The sequence below is a fragment of the Saccopteryx bilineata genome, chromosome 4 (assembly GCF_036850765.1).
Source record: "Saccopteryx bilineata isolate mSacBil1 chromosome 4, mSacBil1_pri_phased_curated, whole genome shotgun sequence".
Classification (NCBI taxonomy): Eukaryota; Metazoa; Chordata; class Mammalia; order Chiroptera; family Emballonuridae; genus Saccopteryx; species Saccopteryx bilineata.
This window is the reverse complement of record NC_089493.1, coordinates 285,423,877-285,441,323: the sequence shown is the minus strand read 5'-3', so window position 1 is coordinate 285,441,323 and position 17,447 is coordinate 285,423,877. Positions and strand designations below refer to the sequence as shown.

Here is a 17,447-nt window from a genome sequence, read left to right as displayed (position 1 = left end):
AACCGGACTTTCCCGTCAGCTCTCCCGGCTCTTTGTATGATGTCCGCTGCAGCCAATAAAGAGGGTGGGTTCTCCTGCCCCGCCCCTCCACTGACCACAGGAACCAATCGTATTGCAAGGGAGGCAATACGAGCCAAACCCCGAAAGAGGCGCGCGGGGTGAGGAGGGGGGAAGCGGATGGCAGTGCAGTAGAGACTGCTGAGAGGCGATTCCGAAGGCGGTGAAAGGTTCAGCAGTTGTGTCGCGGCCCAAGGGGGCGAACACGACCGTAGAGACGGCTGGAGACTTTCTATAGCCGTGTCAGGACCGCGCAGGGTGGAGGCCAAGGCGGAGGCCTGAGGTTAGGGGCCTCGGGCCTGCCGCAGCTACTGAGATAAATGTCGGGAGTTGACTGAGACGCGGAGGAGACAGGGGTTGGAGGTGTATGGGAGGACAGACGCTGGGTTCTCCAGTTTCCGAGCTTTAGCATTTGAAACCCTGACCCTGAAGACCGTTGGCGTCTGGTTGTCATAACAACCACCCGCCCGGTAGCAAGGTGGGCAGGGGCGGGGCTTTGGGCGGGGCTAACGGGCTGCGGTCCTGAAACCGACGTGGATTAAGAGTCGGGGTTTGAGCTGCGGGTTTGCGGAGCTTTTGGCTCATCCGCTGGATGAACCGTCAGCTTGGCATTCAGGACCCTTCATGATCTGGTCCGGTTTTTTTGTTTGTTTTTGTGTGTTTTTTTTGTATTTTTCCGTAGCTGGAAACGGGGAGAGACAGACAGACTCCCGCATGCGCCCGACCGGGATCCACCCGGCACGCCCACCAGGGGGCGATGCTCTGCCCCTCCTGGGGGTCGCTCTGTTGCGACCAGAGCCACTCTAGCGCCTGGGGCAGAGGCCAAGGAGCCATCCCCAGCGCCCGGCCATCTTTGCTCCAATGGAGCCTTGGCTGCGGGAGGGGAAGAGAGAGACAGAGAGGAAGGAGAGGGGGAGGGGTGGAGAAGCAGATGGGCGCTTCTCCTGTGTGCCCTGGCCGGGAATCGAACCCCGGACTTCTGCACGCCAGGCCGACGCTCTACCACTGATCCAACCGGCCAGGGCGATCTGGTCCGTTTTTATCGCAAAGTCCCTCAACTGACACTTTTCCACCCCAAACATGGGCAATATTCACTCCTCTGCGACAGTGTGCATTTTCCTCCCACAGCCCGCAGTGCCTTTCCCTGCATTTCCTTGTACCTGAAGAACTAGTCAGAGTGTGTCTGGTAGCCCCCTTCCCTACGTGATTCTGTTGTCCTCTGATATGCCCTGCAGCCAGAGAGCACCCCATGATGTATATATCACGTGCTTTTATACCCTGGCAGTTCCCAGTTCTGGCTGCACCCAGCTCCTGTCCCGGCTCCTGTAAGCACAGAAACCAGAAGCCCCCCACTCACGCCTCCTGCTGCTACACTGGTTGGTGGGAGCTCTCTGACGCAGAGTGATAGCTAGCTAAGGCTGGAGCAGAAGTGTTCTCTTCCCATTTTATAGGCACAACTGCCTCTCAGGCAGCAGGGATTCCAGGTACTGGCTATGAAGTACCATCATCCCACATTTCTAAACCCCACGTGACCCTTGAGGAGCCAGATCTTTTCCTTTTAGGCTGGAATACAAAAGGGGGGTTCAGTGCCTGGGGGTAAGGGGTTAATTAGAGTTGTGACTCCTAGGGACTCCAAAATGTCTCTAGTCTATTCCTCTGTAAGGGAGCAGTAAGAGGTAGTGGGGATAAAAAAATCCTCTGTAATTTTAATACAAATTCCATTTTTGCCATTTACTGACAGTATAACTTCTCTGAGCCTATAAAATGTATCTATGTCATGTTAGATACATAATTTACATATACCTATATATCATATACATGTGTCATTCTAAATGTAATATGCATGTGTACATATAGCATAATATATCAATGCATATATCTCTATATTATATCATTATATAGGTCATATACATATATCTTCAGGCTCCATACTGCACTGCATGCGCACACACACACACACAAACACACACATATACATGCACACACATTGCAAGGCACACTGCCTGGTACACAATAACAGGAATCTGCAGAACCAAGAAGGGAAATGAGGTGGGAGATCTGTGAGTCAGTGTTCATCACCCACAAAGTGGTAGATGCTTTGAAAAGGCAGCTCCTCTCCTCACCTGCTCTTGACCCTTGGTCCCTGGATCCTGTCATCTCACCCTGCATCCTCTACAGGGTTCCTTGGATGATGGCACACTGAGAAGCTTCCCCTGAGCCCAGGCCCCATGGCATCCCAAGACAAAGATGTGGGGCCCTCCCTGTCCTCTCCCTGGACCTCCCAGATGGGGCCCTGGGAGGCCATTCTCGAGGCTGTCAGGGATCAGCTTCCATCTCTGGACTCGGATTCTTCTTTGGTAAGCCCGCCGCTTCTTACTATGTAGTCCTAGGCCCTAACTGCTCTTTCTTTCCCATGACAAACAGGATGCTGACACATGGACAGCTATGGAGCTTATCAACTCTGTGTTCATCATCTCTGTTGTTGTTTTCTGAATACATTTATTGGTGCTGAGCATCTTCCCGATCTGTACCAGTGACCCCAAACCACAACTGGAGAATTCCTCTGAGGGTTTATCACAATGCACTGAAATGGCAGCCACGCTCAGTGGTGGTTCTGGCCAAGTCTTGGCCCAACAAAGAATCAAGAACAGCACCTCAGCAGAGGAAGAAGAGCAGGGGCTTCAGCATCAAGCAGACCTGGGTCCCATCCCCACTCAGTTGCTAATTTACCATATAACCTGTGAGCAGTTGCCACAACTGGGTCAGCCTCAGGTTCCTTGCTACAAAATACAGATAGTTATCACTGGTACAAATTTGGGATTCTGTATGTAAAGTGCGTGGCCTAGAGTAGGTGCTCAATAAGTAGAGTTAACAAAATCATCCATATTCTAGCCTTTTTCTCATCCTGGCAAACACTCCAGTTTGCTTTATGGAGGTGATGACAAACAGAGAAGTACATCCTATAAGAGTTAAGGACTGAGGCTCCACATTGTAAGTTGTAAGGATTAAATAATCTACATTAGAGCACAGTGCTTTGCACATGATGAGTGTATAATGCAAAGTATTTTATTATTGATCACATGCATTCATTCAGCAAACATTTAAAGAGCCTACTCAACCTCTTCAAGGACCAGGAGCCCTTTGTTGTTTGTTTATTTATTTATTTATTTTTTTATTCATTTTAGAGAGGAGGGAGGGGGAGAGAGAGAGAGAGAAGGGGGGGAGGAGCAGGAAGCATCAACTCCCATATATGCCTTGACCAGGCAAGTGCAGGGTTTTGAACCGGCAACCTCAGTGTTCCCAGGTCGATGCTTTATCCACTGTGCCACCACAGGTCAGGTTCCAGGAGTCCTTTGTAACATTACATACTGTGGAAGCAGGGCTCACTGCTTCACCATGATGGTAATTGTGTTTCTAGTTTCTACTGACAAAGAGACTGATGGTGACAAAAGTGACTCCAAATTTAGGCTTTAGTGAGCTGTACCATCTCCATATAGTAGAAATTAGGCATGTGCACCCATGGAAGATGTGACAGAGAACCTTCAAACAGAGCAAAGTGGGCAGTGCACCCAGTAGGAGCTCCTCAGCAGTGTATATCAAACACACAGGTTGGAGCTGGGTGTTTAGAGAAAGGGCAAAGATGTAGAGGTAAGTCAGGTTTGGGTCCTGTGCATGGTACCTGCAGAGATGAACATGACACAGCTTGGAACTCAGGGATATTCTAGTGCATAGCAAGGCTAGTAGAGAGTAGATAATGCAACCCCAGTGCCTTTTCATGTCTTCAGTCTCATTTGCTTTCATCTTCAGAATACCCCTGTGAGATGGGTGGGTGACTATAAGTGCCCCCCATACCCCGACTTAGAGGTAACAAACCAAGACTATATGTCATTAAATGATGGCTCAAGTCATGGGGAAGGCTGGACTCTTCTCTTTCAGCTCCCACTTCGATGCCCAATTCATTCTGCTCCAGGCATTCACTGAGCACCTGTTGTGTGCAACATCTTAAGGATGGCAGGTAGAGCCTGACCTGTGGTGGTGCAGTGGATAAAGCGTCGACCTGGAATGCTGAGGTCGCCAGCTCGAAACCCTGGGCTTGCCTGGTCAGGGCACATATGGGAGTTGATGCTTCCTGCTCCTCCCCCTGTTCTCTCTCTCTCTCTCTCTCTCTCTCTCTCTCCCCCCCCTCTAATAAAAATGAATAAATAAAATCTAAAAAAAAAAGGATGGCAGGTAGAGCAGAGCTGGAAGTCCTGGATCTCACCTCCACAAGGTGGTGCTGCTGAGCCCACTTTTCTAAATCAGCAGCTGGAACCAGTGTAGGGCCAGGCCATTTGGTAAAGGATTGATTGTCCCTACTGTTCCCCAGCGGCTGGGCAGGTCAGGGTGGGGCCAGGCGAGGGTAGGTGGGGACGAAGATCTGCTGGCTCTGCCCACTACCCTGTCATCCCAAAGCTCTCTTTCCTGTCTACAGTCAGACTGCGGGGAAGAGCTGTTCATCTTCCAGCGAAATCAAACCACCCTGATTCCAGACTTGTCAGAAGAACTGGCTGAAGACCCTGACGGGGCATGTGTCACTCAAGCTGACAAGTCTCCTCCTGAGGTCTGTGGGATACAGGCTCCAGGGACCCCCAATGCTGGGGACCCAGCTGGCAGACTGGGGTGTGCGAGCGGGTGTTCATGGCTCTCAGGGGACTCTAACAGCAGTGTGGGTCAAAGAGGTTAAACCCCCTGAAACAGCATCTCTGCACACTCAGGTACAACTGATAGAGTTCTAATACCAAAGATCTACCCACCTCGTGCGCAGCACCCTTCCAGGAACCCAGCACACTCAGGACCAGGGTGGGACTTATTTTATGTCTAATTTTGCCCCTGCTATTCATCTTAGCCCCCAGCTACACTCAGTTCTCAGTACGAGCACTGACACAGGGCCATCTTACAGAGCCAGGGCATCTCCTCTCCCTATCAATGTGACAGATGTCATCTACTCACTTAGCTATGCCTAGAAGAATCTGTGAAAGAACCCTAAACAGGAGACATTCCCAGGGCTGCCAAGACTCCTAGTTAGTCCAGGTGAAGTGATGTCCATGGGACTATTTTGTTTTCTTCATTTCTACAATTATCGCAACAATTCTTCTAGACAGTTTTTTTTTTTTTTAATGAAATGGAAAAGTCTGTACCAACTTGAGGGTGGAGCGTGGGCTTGCTCTGGAGTCAGGGGCCTGGATTTTATCTTGTCCACCCCTTAACAGCTGAGTGGCCTATTCACAGTGGCCAAAGGTGGAAGCCACTCACATGCCCATCAACAAACAAAATGGATTAGCAAAATGCACTCTGGCTATACAATGGAATAGTATTCAGTCCACAAAAAGGAATGGAGTACCAACACATGCTGTTATAACATGATGAACCTTGGAAACGCTGAGCTAAGTGAAAGGGCACAAAAGGACAGGAGTGGATGGTTCTACTTCTATGACATATCTAGCTTAGGCAAATTCATAGAGCCAGAACGTAGGTTAGAGTTTACTAGGGACTGGGTGAGGGGAGGTACAGTGTCTATTTGGGGGGGGGGGATGAAAGAGCTTAAAGAGAAATAAATGGACAGCTGGTGATGGTTGCCCAGCATTATGAACATGGTTAATTACACTGAACTTTACATTTAATAGCGGTTGCCTGACCTGTGGTGGCTCAGTGGATAAAGCGTCCACCTGGAATGCTGAGGTTGCCAGTTCAAAACCCCAGGCTTGCCTGGTCAAGGCACATACAGGAAGCAACTACTATGAGTTGATGCTTCCCACTTCACCCACCCCACTTTCTCTGTTTCTCTTTCTCTCTAAAAATTAAAAAAAAAAATTTAAGTAGTTAAAATGACAAAGTTTGCTATATACATATTTTACCACAAATAACTTCACTAAAGTATGTGAGGCTGCTAACTGAGGACACCTGTTTTATCAATAGCCACCTGTGGAGCCTGTGGAGTTCTCAGCAGAGCCCTGGGGTGAACGGAACGCAAGGTCAAAAAAAGGAAGGGATCCTGGCCAGCCCCTGGAGAGAAGTGGCGAGAGCAGCTCTCTTCTCAGGGTGCTGGAGGAGACCCCCACGTGGCAGGAAGGTGACCTTCGGGGCATATCCTTCAACACAAAAGGATCCTCAAGTCCACCCTGGGGGCCGCAGGAAGAAGCCACCCTCTGTCTCCCAGAAGGAGACCAGAGGACCGACCCAGATGCCGCGTCCTTGGTTCAGGAGGGCTCAGACTCTGCAAACCGGAGAGCCATCCGAAGAGAGAGAAGGAAGATGATTGAGAGAGACCTACTTCATAAAGTTACCTGCAGTGACCACAGTCAAGTGAAAGAGGTGCCCTGTGAAGCTGCAGGGGCAGGCCCAAGGCCAGGAATGCCACCACAGGGGCCCCAGGAAGGCCTGCCAGTGCTCTCCCTCCAGGTAGGTGTCCCCCACGCCCGGTGTGTCCTCAGAGTACGCCCTGTGGCGGTCCCCAGATGCTCCTTCACAGATACCTGTCTTAATCTGGGGGTGCTGCTCTAACAAAACCCCAAGATCAAGGCACTGGCACATTCCGCATCTGGTGAGGACCTGCCCTCTTCTTGCTTTGTCCTCACTTGGCGGCAGGAGTTGGGGGCTCTGTGGGGCCTCTTTTATGAGAACACTAGTTCCATTCGTGAGGTTCCCCCTCATGACCTAATCACCTCCCAAAGGCACCACCTCCCGACCCTATCACTTGGAGGGTTAGGACTCCAACATGAATTTGCGAGGGGCACCAACACTCACCAGCGGTGACCTTAGGCCATGGTCCCCTGTTCACTGGCAGGCTGGCTGTCATACTTGTCTCAGGGGTTAGGCCATCCTGGGAGACAGACCATCCTCAGAAAGAGTTAACAAGAACAAGGAAAAGTAAGGAGACTCCAGCCTTCTTTAAAAAAAAGAGACTGCTAATCCCAAGTATGATTATAGAAACACACAACTGCATATAAGATAGAGAACAGACTCTACCAAAGTATAATTCTCAACACATTAAAGCCCCATTTTCACACAAATAGTGAGCGCCTGTTAACGCTGGATTTCACTCATGAGTGAGGGAACCAGCAGGATGGCCGAACCGGTTCAAAGAGATTATGAGACACTAGACTTTCGTAAAACACTGGGGAAAAAGAAACTCATGCGGAGATAAAATTGCTACAATCAGTGTAAAGTCGGTCAACGTCCTACAGGGCAACAGAACTGATCCCTGTGGGGATATCTGCTTAACCAGACAGAAAAGAAAACCACTGCACCTTCTCAGCTTTACAAAGTTGTAAACAGGTGAGCCCTGATGGCTTGTGCAAACCAACCTCCCCCTAGAAATCTGAGCTTCTTAGAAAAGCTCCAGCATGACACTAACATTGAAAGGTCAGGCCTGACCTGTGGTGGCGCAGTGGATAAAGCGTCGACCTGGAATGCTGAGGTCGCCAGTTCGAAACCCTGGGCTTGCCTGGTCAAGGCACATACGGGAGTTGATGCTTCCTGCTCCTCCCCCTTCTTTCTCTCTCTCTCTCTCTCTCTCTCTCTCTCTCTCCTCTAAAATGAATAAATAAAAATAATTAAAAAAAAAAAAAAAAAGAAAGGTCAGACAGTTCTCTTTTTTGCCTTCTTTACAAATTTTGAATAATTTTCTTAACAGCATAGAGAACACTGGCACCAAGGTGTTCCTGGAGGTAACTTACACCAGCTCTGTTCTTACCAGTTCCATTCTTTCTGTTCCCCACTAAACACCTTTATCTTCACTCAGCTACAGGACTGCAAGGAGCTGCAAGTTCACACAGAAGAAACGATTCCTGACTAATTTCTCTCCTCTGATCACTCCTACTCTGTCCCCACAGCATTCATTTTCAAGTCCTCCAGTTTTCAGCACCTGCCTAGGACAATCTGTTTCTTTTTTTCTTTTTTTTTTTTTTTTTTTTGCATTTTTCTGAAGCTGGAAACAGGGAGAGACAGTCAGACAGACTCCCGCATGCGCCCGACCGGGATCCACCCGGCACACCCACCAGGGGCAACGCTCTGCCCACCAGGGGGCGATGCTCTGCCCATCCTGGGCGTCACCATGTTGCGACCCTCCTGGGTGTCGCCATGTTGCGACCAGAGCCACTCTAGCGCCTGGGGCAGAGGCCACAGAGCCATCCCCAGCGCCCGGGCCATCTTTGCTCCAATGGAGCCTTGGCTGCGGGAGGGGAAGAGAGAGACAGAGAGGAAGGCGCGGCGGAGGGGTGGAGAAGCAAATGGGCGCTTCTCCTATGTGCCCTGGCCGGGAATCGAACCCGGGTCCTCCGCACCCTAGGCTGACGCTCTACCGCTGAGCCAACCGGCCAGGGCCGACAATCTGTTTCTTAAAAAAAAAAAAAAAACCTAAACTTTTAACCTCCCAACGTTTTTTTTTTTTTTTTTTTTTTACAGAGGCAGAGATAGACAGGGACAGACAGACAGGAACGGAGAGAGATGAGAAGCATCAATCATCAGTTTTTCATTGCGCGTTGCAACACCTAGTTGTTCATTGATTGCTTTCTCACATGTGCCTTGACCGTGGGCCTTCAGCAGACCGAGTAATCCCCTGCTGGAGCCAGCGACCTTGGGTCCAAGCTGGTGAGCTCTTTGCTCAAGCCAGATGAGCCCGCGCTCAAGCTGGCGACCTTGGGGTCTCGAACCTGGGTCCTTCCGCATCCCAGTCCGACGCTCTATCGACTGCGCCACCACCTGGTCAGGTCCTCCCAACGTTTTAAATCTGTAAGAACCGAAAAAGTTTTAAGAAAACACCGGGTTTCCTCCAGGTCAAAATATGCCTTCATCCCAGAAACAGAAGTATTGCCCAAAAAGGCATAGGAAAGAGGTACAGACTCTCTAGCTCAGTGGTGGTCAACCTGGTCCCTACCGCCCACTAGTGGGTGCTCCAGCTTTCATGGTGGGCGGTAGCGGAGCAACCAAATTATAAATAAAAAGATAGATTTAACTATAGTAAGTTGTTTTATAAAGATTTATTCTGCCAAACTTAGCGAAAATCCGACATAAAGTACTTGGTAAGTAATTATTATTATATGCTTTAACTTGCTGTAACTCTGCTTTATAAATTTTATAAAGTCAAGTTTCTTCCCTACTTTATAAATCACCATTACTATGGAACCGGTTAGAAAATTTTCCTACTAACAGAGATACAAAAGTGGGCAGTAGGTATAAAAAGGTTGACTACCCCTGCTCTAGGTAATACATTCTACAACTCGTACAAAGTGATGAGCGAGCCCACCTGCAAACGTGGGCACGTCTCCAAACCCTGATTCCTACCCTATGACACCCATGACAGGCTCCCAGGCTCTGTTGCCTCCGGCACCCTGCGGCAGCCTTGCAGTCACCACTTTAATTATTTCAGCAACTCGAAGACTGGGATTTGGATCACATCCTTCAGAGTCTGTCTGGACGAGAGGACAACCCGGGAGAGTGCGCACCTGGAGCGGTGTGGTGGCCAGCTGATCGCCTCCAGGGCCAAGGTCTGACAAACACCAGGGCCCAAGTGCATCCCACAAGCAGCTCCTTCCAGGGCCTCTCAATAAAACAGGTCCGTGGGCTGGGCAGTCGGCCCAGCAGTTCACCATGTCCTCTCTGCTGCTCAGCCTTCACCACCTGGAACATTAAAGCGCCTGTCCTTGAAAGGCTTCATTCGTGCACTCACTCATTCACTCACTATGTGTGTGACTGCCAGCAATATGCCAGGCATGAACCAGGCCATGGCTATATAAGGGAGTCCTTCAGGGGTAGTCCCTGCCCTTGACCCTCAACCTTTCCCCTCCCCACCTCCTCACGCCTCCTCCTTTCCTTCCAGGAGGAAAGTAATCCTGCCTTTTGTGCTTTTTCAGCCAGCTCCTCAGCCGAATCCTGCTTCTGCCTGTCAGTGCACATGTGGCCTTGCTCTGGGCAATTTTATAAATAAAACAAAAGCTCCCCATGCCCTGCAGGCCTGGCCCACAAAGGGGAATGGGGCAGGCCTCAGGCGGAGGAGCCAGGACATTTGGTTAGGCCTCTAGTTCCAGAGAGAAGGCTCCTCTGGGGCTGACAGTCCCTGTGCTGTTTCCAACAGGGTGTTGTTTCTATATAATTTAACTCCTGATAGCAAGATATGAAGAAACCCACCCTCTTTTTTTAAAGATATTATTTACTCATTTTATTTTTTTTTAATTTAATATTTTATTTATTGATTTTTAGAGAGAGAGAGAGAGAGAAGGGGGAGGAGCAGGAAGTATCAACTCCCATATGTGCCTTGACCAGGCAGGCCCAAGGTTTCGAACCAGCAACCTCAGTGTTCCAGGTCGACACTTTATCCCACTGTGCCACCACAGGTCAGGCTATTTATTCATTTTAGAGATAGGAGAGAGAGAGAGAGAGAGAAGGGGGGAGGAGCAGGAAGCATCAACTCCCATATGTGCCTTGACCAGGCAAGCCCAGGGTTTCGAACCAGCGACCTCAGTGTTTTAGCTTGATGCTTTTATCCACTGCACTACCGGAGGTCAGGCGAAACCCACCCTCTTTTAAGGTGGTGTGAGGTTGGCAGCTGTAATTGGTACCCCCTTTTGGAGGTCAGCGTGGCAGAATCTTTTCTATTTCAAAAGCATATAAGCCTTTACCTGACCAGGCAGTGGTGCAGTGGTGCAGTGGATAGAGCATCAGATTGGGATGCGGAGGACCCAGGTTCAAAACCCTGAGGTCACCAGCTTGAGCTGCGGGCTCATCCAGCATGAGTGTGGGCTCACTAGGTTGTGTGCGAGGTCACTGGCTTGAGCCCAAGGTTGCTGGCTTGAGCAAGGGGTCACTAGTTCTGCTGTAGCCCCTCCCCACCCCGGTCAGGGTACATGAGAAAGCAATCAATGAACAGCTATGGTAGGTGCCACAACGAAGAATTGATGCTTCTCATCTCTCTCCCTTCCTGTCTGTCTGTCCTATCGTCCCTCTCTCTGACTGTCTCACTGTCTCTGTCAAAAAAATAAATAACCTGACCAGGCAGTGGCGCAGTGGATAGAGCGTCGGACTGGGATGTGGAAGACCCAGGTTCGAGACCCTGAGGTTGCCAGCTTGAGTACAGGCTCATCTGGTTTGAGCGAAGCTCACCAGCTTGGACCCAAGGTCACTGGCTTGAGCAAGGGGTTACTCAGTCTGCTGTAGCCCCACGGTCAAGGCACATATGAGAAAGCAATCAATGAACAACTAAAGTGCCACAACAAAAAACTGATGATTGATGCTTCTCATGTCTCTCTGTTCCTGTCTGTCTGTCCCTGTCTATCCCTCTCTCTGACTCTCGCTCTGTCTCTGTAAAAAAAAAAGTCTGATCTGTGGTGGCGCAGTGGATAGAGCGTCGACCTGAAAATGCTGAGGTCGCCGGTTCGAAACCCTGGGCTTGCCTGGTTCAAGGCACATATGGGAGTTGATGGTTCCTGTTTCTCCCCCTTCTCTCTCTCTCTCCTTTCTAAAAATGAATAAATAAAGTTAAAAAAAAATGTGTTTAAATAAATAAATAAAATAAAGCATATAAGCCTTTAATCAAGCTATTCTAACACATACTTTCCAAAGTGAGTAAAGATGTGTATTCAAGGATGTGCATACCTCTTGCAGTATTGTTTACAATTGTGAAAAATTGAAAGCAACCCATATTTAGTATCAGTATTCAAAAGGAGTCTAGCTAAATCAGTTGAACCACAGAATACTCTGCAGCTCAATTGGGGGGAATTTGTATACACTAACATGGAAAGATATATTCAGTGAAAAAAAATCTACAGAGGATGATCCTGTTGCTATTTTCAAAATGAATTAAAAGAACTGTTAATTATGGTTCCTCTGATAAGTGGGGCTAGGGAGTGAGGAAGTGGGATAAACTGTTCATAAAGAAGTCACCCCGCCTGACCTGTGGTGGCACAGTGGATAAAGTGTTGACCTGGAACGCTGAGGTCACCGGTTCAAAACCCTGGGCTTGCCTGGTCAAGGCACATATGGGAGTTGATGCTTCCTGCTCCTTCCCCCTTCTCTCTCTCCTCTCTCTCTAAAAATGAATAAATAAAAAAATTAAAAAAAAAAAAGAAGTCACCCCTTTGAGGGGCTCAAATACAGTCCATGCTCCTAAAGATAGCTCTCTCCATAGCAAAGGGTTGAGGCAGGGCCTCCCTGGCCCCTCACTTCTCCATGTACAAGCCAGAAGTTCACCTATATAAGGGGTCAGGATACTGTAAGTCAGTGACCAAGTCCCCATAGGCAGCCTCCCTTGCTCTCCTATCAGATCACGCCAAGCCCAGCGCCCAGGACAGGCTCATGGAACGGCTCACCCTCCTGAGCGCCACGCAGTCCAGAGCCTCTTCCTCTGCCTGGAAGGTGCCTGTTGACATGTCCCAGGACCCTGAGCAGCTGGAAGCCAGAAGCAGGTAGGACTTCTTGTCAGCCAAGGCCCTGTCCTCTCTAAGCTGACCCCCAGCCTTGCAGTCTGTTGTGGGTGGGACACTTGATGTGTACTTCTCATTTCATCTCAAGAATCTGCTCAGGTAGGTGCAACTACTCTCCATTTATAGATGGGGAAACTGAGACTAAGAAGGGTTGACTTACCCAGGCCAGATGGGGTAGAGCTGGGACTTAAGTCCTAAAGAACTGGCTCTTTCTCCCACCCTTTGGGAACTCCATCATGCACATGGCCTCCCAGGGGCATAGAGCCCTGGTCTTCCGGCCACTGTTAATTGGTTCAGCCCTAGGCATCTGACCAGGCAGGCCAATCAGAGCCTTGCCCTGGGAATTTCTACCCTTGGATCTCTAAGTAGAGGTTGGGGAGTGGAGAAGGGCCAACTGTGGTGAGAAACACTGAGGCTGGGGCAGAGGGGTGAGTGGAGAGCAGAGGTAGAGACAGGGTTTAGCTGTATCCCTGTTCTCCCCACATTTTTTTTTTTTTTGTATTTTTCCAAAGTTGGAAATGAGGAGGCAGTCAGACAGACTCCCGCATGCGCCTGACCGGGATCCACCCGGCATGGGCATGCCCACCAGTGGGCAATGCTCTGCCCATCTAGGGTATTGCTCTGTTGCAACCAGAGCCATTCTAGTGCCTGAGGCAGAGGCCACAGAGCCATCTTCAGCACCTGGGCCAACTTTGGTCCAATGGAGCCTTGGCTGCAGGAGGGGAAGAGAGAGACAGAAAGGAAGGAGAGGGGAAGGGTGGAGAAGCAGATGGGCGCTTCTCCTGTGTGCCCTGGCCGGGAATCGAACCCGGGACTCCCACATGCCAGGCTGATGCTCTACCACTGAGCCAACCCGGCCAGGGCCTCTCCCCACATTTTTGCTGTTGCACTCTTGAGGATTCTGAAAAGAGCCAATGATTCCCTTTTAACTGATTGATTGATTGATTTTAGCAAGAGAGGAAGGAAGAGAGAAGACAGGAACATGTATCTGTTCCTATATGTGCCCTGGCTGGGGACACAGCCAGCAACCTCTGTGCTTTGGGCTGATGCTCTGAGTCTAACCAACTGAGCTATCTGGCCAGAGCCAATGATTACCTTTACACCTTGATTTAGTTGGAGTGGCTTTTGTCCCTGGCAACCCAAAATGTTCAACTGAAATGTCTAGACTTGCACTGTTCAATTGTATCCGCTGGTCATATGCAGTGTCTGAACCCTTGAAATAAGGCCAGTGCAACTGAGGAACAGAATTTTTAATTTTATTGTATTAATTTAAGTTAGTCTAAATGTAAATTGTGACAAGTGGTAACCATGATGGAAATCGCAGATATAGAACTTTTAAGATTTTATTTATTGGCCCTGGCCAGTTGGTTCAGTGGATAGAGTGTTGGCCTGGTGTATGGATGTCCTGGGTTCAATTCCCAGTTGGGACACAAAGGAGAAATGACCATCTGTTTGTCCCTGCTCCCTCTCCCCCTTCTCTCACTCTTCCCCTCCTACAGCCAGTGACTCGATTGGTTCAAGCCTGGTGACCCTGGGCACTGAGGATAGCTTAGTTGGTCCAAGTGCATCAGCCTCAGGTGCTAAAAATAGTTCAGTACTCGAGAATCAGCGCCAGATGAGGTTGCTGGGTGGATCCCGGTCAGGGTGCACATGGGAGTCTGCCTCACTATCTCCCCTCCTCTCACGTAAAAAATAAATTATATATATAAAGGGGGGGAGGGCAAGGGGGGCAGAGGAGTGGGAGGCATCAACTCCTAGTTGCTTCATAGTTGTTTCTCATATGTGCCTTGACTGAACAAGCCCAGAATTTTTTTTTTTTTATTTTTTTTTTTATTTTTAATTTTTTTACAGGGACAGAGAGAGAGTCAGATAGAGGGATAGATAGGGACAGACAGACAAGAACAGAGATGAGAAGCATCAATCATCAGTTTTTCGTTGCAACACCTTAGTTGTTCATTGATTGCTTTCTCATATGTGCCATGACCGCGGGCCTTCAGCGGACCAAGTAACCCCTTGCCAGTGACCTTGAGTCCATGCTAGTGAGCTTTTTGCTCAAGCCAGATGAGCCCACGCTCAAGCTGGCAAACCCGGGGTCTCGAACCTGGGTCCTTCCACATCCCAGTCCGACGCTCTATCCACTGCGCTACCGCCTGGTCAGGCAAGCCCAGGGTTTTGACAGTGACCTCAGCATTCCAGGTCAACAATCTCCTGTATTAAATGCTCTATAGAACATTTTCATCATCATGGGAAGTTATATTGGATGGCGCTGGCCTAAATCTTAAGGGTTGTTCTGAAGAGTAAAAGAGCAAATTTGTTACTAGGCCCACCTCAGCGCCCTGCACACAGTTGACGTGCAGTGGCAGCCATGAGCCCAGCACACATCACACGTAATCACTCAGCCTCTCCTGTACTTCTCATCTCAGATGTGATTTGACGGACCTAGGCTTCCAGGCAGGGCTGAGTCAGCAGTGGCTAAGGAGCCCAGCAGAGCCTCCCACCACCTTCATCGACCTGAGGCCCACGGAGCCATCAGACCAGCGGTCATTGGAAAGGTACAGGGAGCAAGGATAGCCCAGCAGCCAACCCACTGCTTTGCAGATGCCACATTGGCTTAGAGAGGAACAGGAACTACAACAGACAGGAAGACTTGGGCATGGGCAAGTCCTGGGAGCACCACTCAGATGAAGAGCACTCTTAGCCAGGAGCCGCGCCTGGCCAGCAGTCCCACTTGGTCCCATCAGCAGGCTTTCCCAGCAGAGAGGGAGGAAGCAGAGGCAGACGGCAATCTTTTTGGGGTGGAGGTCTAAGCAGACAGTTTAGGTGGGGTACACTGCCCTGGGGTGCTTCCCTCCACCACCTAGCAGGAAGCCCCAGGGCCCTTTGGTTAGGGCTGGCTGGGCTTTGGCCGGCCTGCCCATCTTTCCGCCTTGGGTCACCAGGGAGGCTCAGGCACTCCAAGTCCCTGGTGGGAGCCCAGCCTGGCTGGGGTGGACTGGGGCATGGCCAGTGAACCATCATTTCCTCTACCCCAGCTCCGGCTCCAGCTCCTCTGACAGTGAGGAGGCAGAAGAGGAGACTGCTGCTCTGAGAGACCAGCAGGGCCCAGCCTGTTTACGGTAACCACCATGGGCTCCTGCTCCCTGGGGCTGCTCCCTGTCCGCCTTCCACATGAGTCCCTGGCCTGGCACATCTAACATTTGTGCTTTCGGCTCTATGTGTTGCACCCAAACAGCCAGTACCTGATGGTGAGAGGGGGTCTGGGAGGCGAGGAGGGTCGTCTTGGGAGCCCACCGGGGACCCAGCACTGTCTCAGCCTGCCTGCTGTGCCGGGACATCACCGAGGACACCTTAGCCTGCTCTTGAGAAGGGATTAGTACATTTCTTTCTGAAAAATAGCCCCCCACATTGATTTTGCTCTCAATTGGTGGTATCAGTGGAAGTGAAGAGAAAGCATAGAGATGGAAGAAAATGAGGGTTGTCTGTCAGAAAGGAAAGGTTTGGGTGAGTTATGCTGTGAAACACCAAATTCAGAGAAGGTTCAAGTCTCCTTTGTGGGGAGGCCACACTGTGGTCACGAGTGAGTCACAATGATATGTTGTGGCAGTGACCATCATTTTTGGAAAAGCTTGCAGATCCAACACTTTGAGAATGCCAGTCTAGTGCAGTTTTACTCCTACTGTAGTCCATAATGAGGCATTATAGGAAAAAAGAGGGAAGAAAAACTTGGGTTGAGAAAGATGACACAGGTTTCATTCATCCCAGAAGCACTTTAATGTGCTGACACGCACTGTGACTCGGCAAGGGTGGGAGACTGCAATCATTCCTTATTTAACCTCTCTCCAGAACCGGGAAAGCTTCTGGAAGTACTCTGGCTTTTGTGTGTGTCCTGTTTCAGTGGCAAAGCATGCCTCCAGGTGGCATTGGCTAAGGTTACTTGTCGTATGTGTTACAGGAACTGTACTGGAAAAAGTCAGCTTCTCCAGCAGCTCAGGGCTTTTCGGAAGGTTATGGCTCAGCACCAGCTGCCTGCCAGCAAGAGTTCTAGCGGCTGGGAGGCACAGGCCCCTGATGACACAGCTGGATCCGGAACTGGAAGGAAGCAACACGTAACACTCTGGGCTGAGAGACAGAGTTCCACAGTCAGAGCTTCAGGAGGAAGTCATGGGGCCCAGGGGAATCCTCTTGGGCCAGAGACAGCCAGGGAGGTCCTGGTGTCTCCTCTGGGCCAACTGTAGAGGATTCTGGGACTGGATCTCAGGAGACTGGCAGGATGGTTTGATTGTCAACACGCCCAGACCCTGATGGTCCCTACACGCTCCCGTGTTTCCATTAGCAGGTGCCTTTGCAGCGCAGGGCCTCTCAGACTGTAGATCCCTCATCTAGTAGCCCTGTTAGAATTTGGTCAGAACATTTTCGTGCGTTTAGAGCAAAAATATCCCAGCACATATATACATACAGCATGGTGACAACTTAAGTGATCCAATCCTCTGAAAGGGCCTGGAAGGAAAAAAACCATGAAGACAATGGTTTTGTTTTGCTCTTGGGACTGTGAGCCTATTCATTATCCACTTCTGCATTTTCCCCCTTTAATGTGCATGTTATTTCCATCATACAAGATCTTTTTATTTTTTTAAACAAGGTCTTTTTAAAACACATAAAATTTAAAACATATTTAGAGAATTTCAGGGTGTAAAGGGTCTTGAAAGAGAATTTAGCCTGATTTTCTGAGTCCCTGTATACTTGCTATTTTGTATACTTAACACACCACACACACACACAAAATGAACTTTAGATGGAAATTTCTCTATTTTCTTTAACCAAGACACAAAAGCACCTATATGTTCTAAGGTCCTTCCAAACTAAAGGTGAGTTGACTTTTAAATATACAGAATACTAAAATGTTTTTTGTGTTGGGTCTTTTTTTACTTGTTTTGT

The 17,447-nt window shown here is 49.5% G+C and overlaps 1 protein-coding gene and 1 non-coding gene across 3 annotated transcripts; one reads left to right on the top strand and one right to left on the bottom strand.

Moving 5' to 3' along the window:
* Window positions 1-164: 164 nt before the first annotated feature.
* On the top strand, window positions 165-17,381 carry DNAAF8 (dynein axonemal assembly factor 8). Of its 2 annotated transcripts, none has more exons than XM_066274993.1 (9): window positions 165-340; window positions 2,236-2,414; window positions 4,529-4,657; window positions 6,013-6,495; window positions 9,464-9,581; window positions 12,353-12,494; window positions 14,936-15,064; window positions 15,545-15,628; window positions 16,465-17,381. In XM_066274993.1, exons 2-9 carry the CDS (start codon window positions 2,286-2,288, stop codon window positions 16,745-16,747), a joined length of 1,497 nt encoding a protein of 498 aa, XP_066131090.1. In that variant the 5' UTR covers window positions 165-340; window positions 2,236-2,285; the 3' UTR covers window positions 16,748-17,381. The 2 variants fall into 2 exon arrangements, with proteins under 2 accessions (XP_066131090.1, XP_066131091.1); XM_066274994.1 differs by having other exon boundaries at window positions 165-535.
* Window positions 8,343-8,418, bottom strand: TRNAP-AGG (transfer RNA proline (anticodon AGG)). Its single transcript has one exon. It is a non-coding gene; the product is annotated as a tRNA-Pro (tRNA).
* Window positions 17,382-17,447: the final 66 nt, after the last annotated feature.

What these genes read in the sequence shown, in the direction of transcription:
- DNAAF8 (XM_066274993.1), top strand. Translation starts at nt 2,286, where the DNA reads ATGGCATCCCAAGACAAAGATGTGGGGCCCTCCCTGTCCTCTCCCTGG. An exon ending in CTGACAAGTCTCCTCCTGAG is followed by an intron (nt 4,658 to 6,012) that starts GTCTGTGGGATA and finishes TTTTATCAATAG; the next exon opens with CCACCTGTGGAGCCTGTGGA. An exon ending in TGATCGCCTCCAGGGCCAAG is followed by an intron (nt 9,582 to 12,352) that starts GTCTGACAAACA and finishes CTCTCCTATCAG; the next exon opens with ATCACGCCAAGCCCAGCGCC.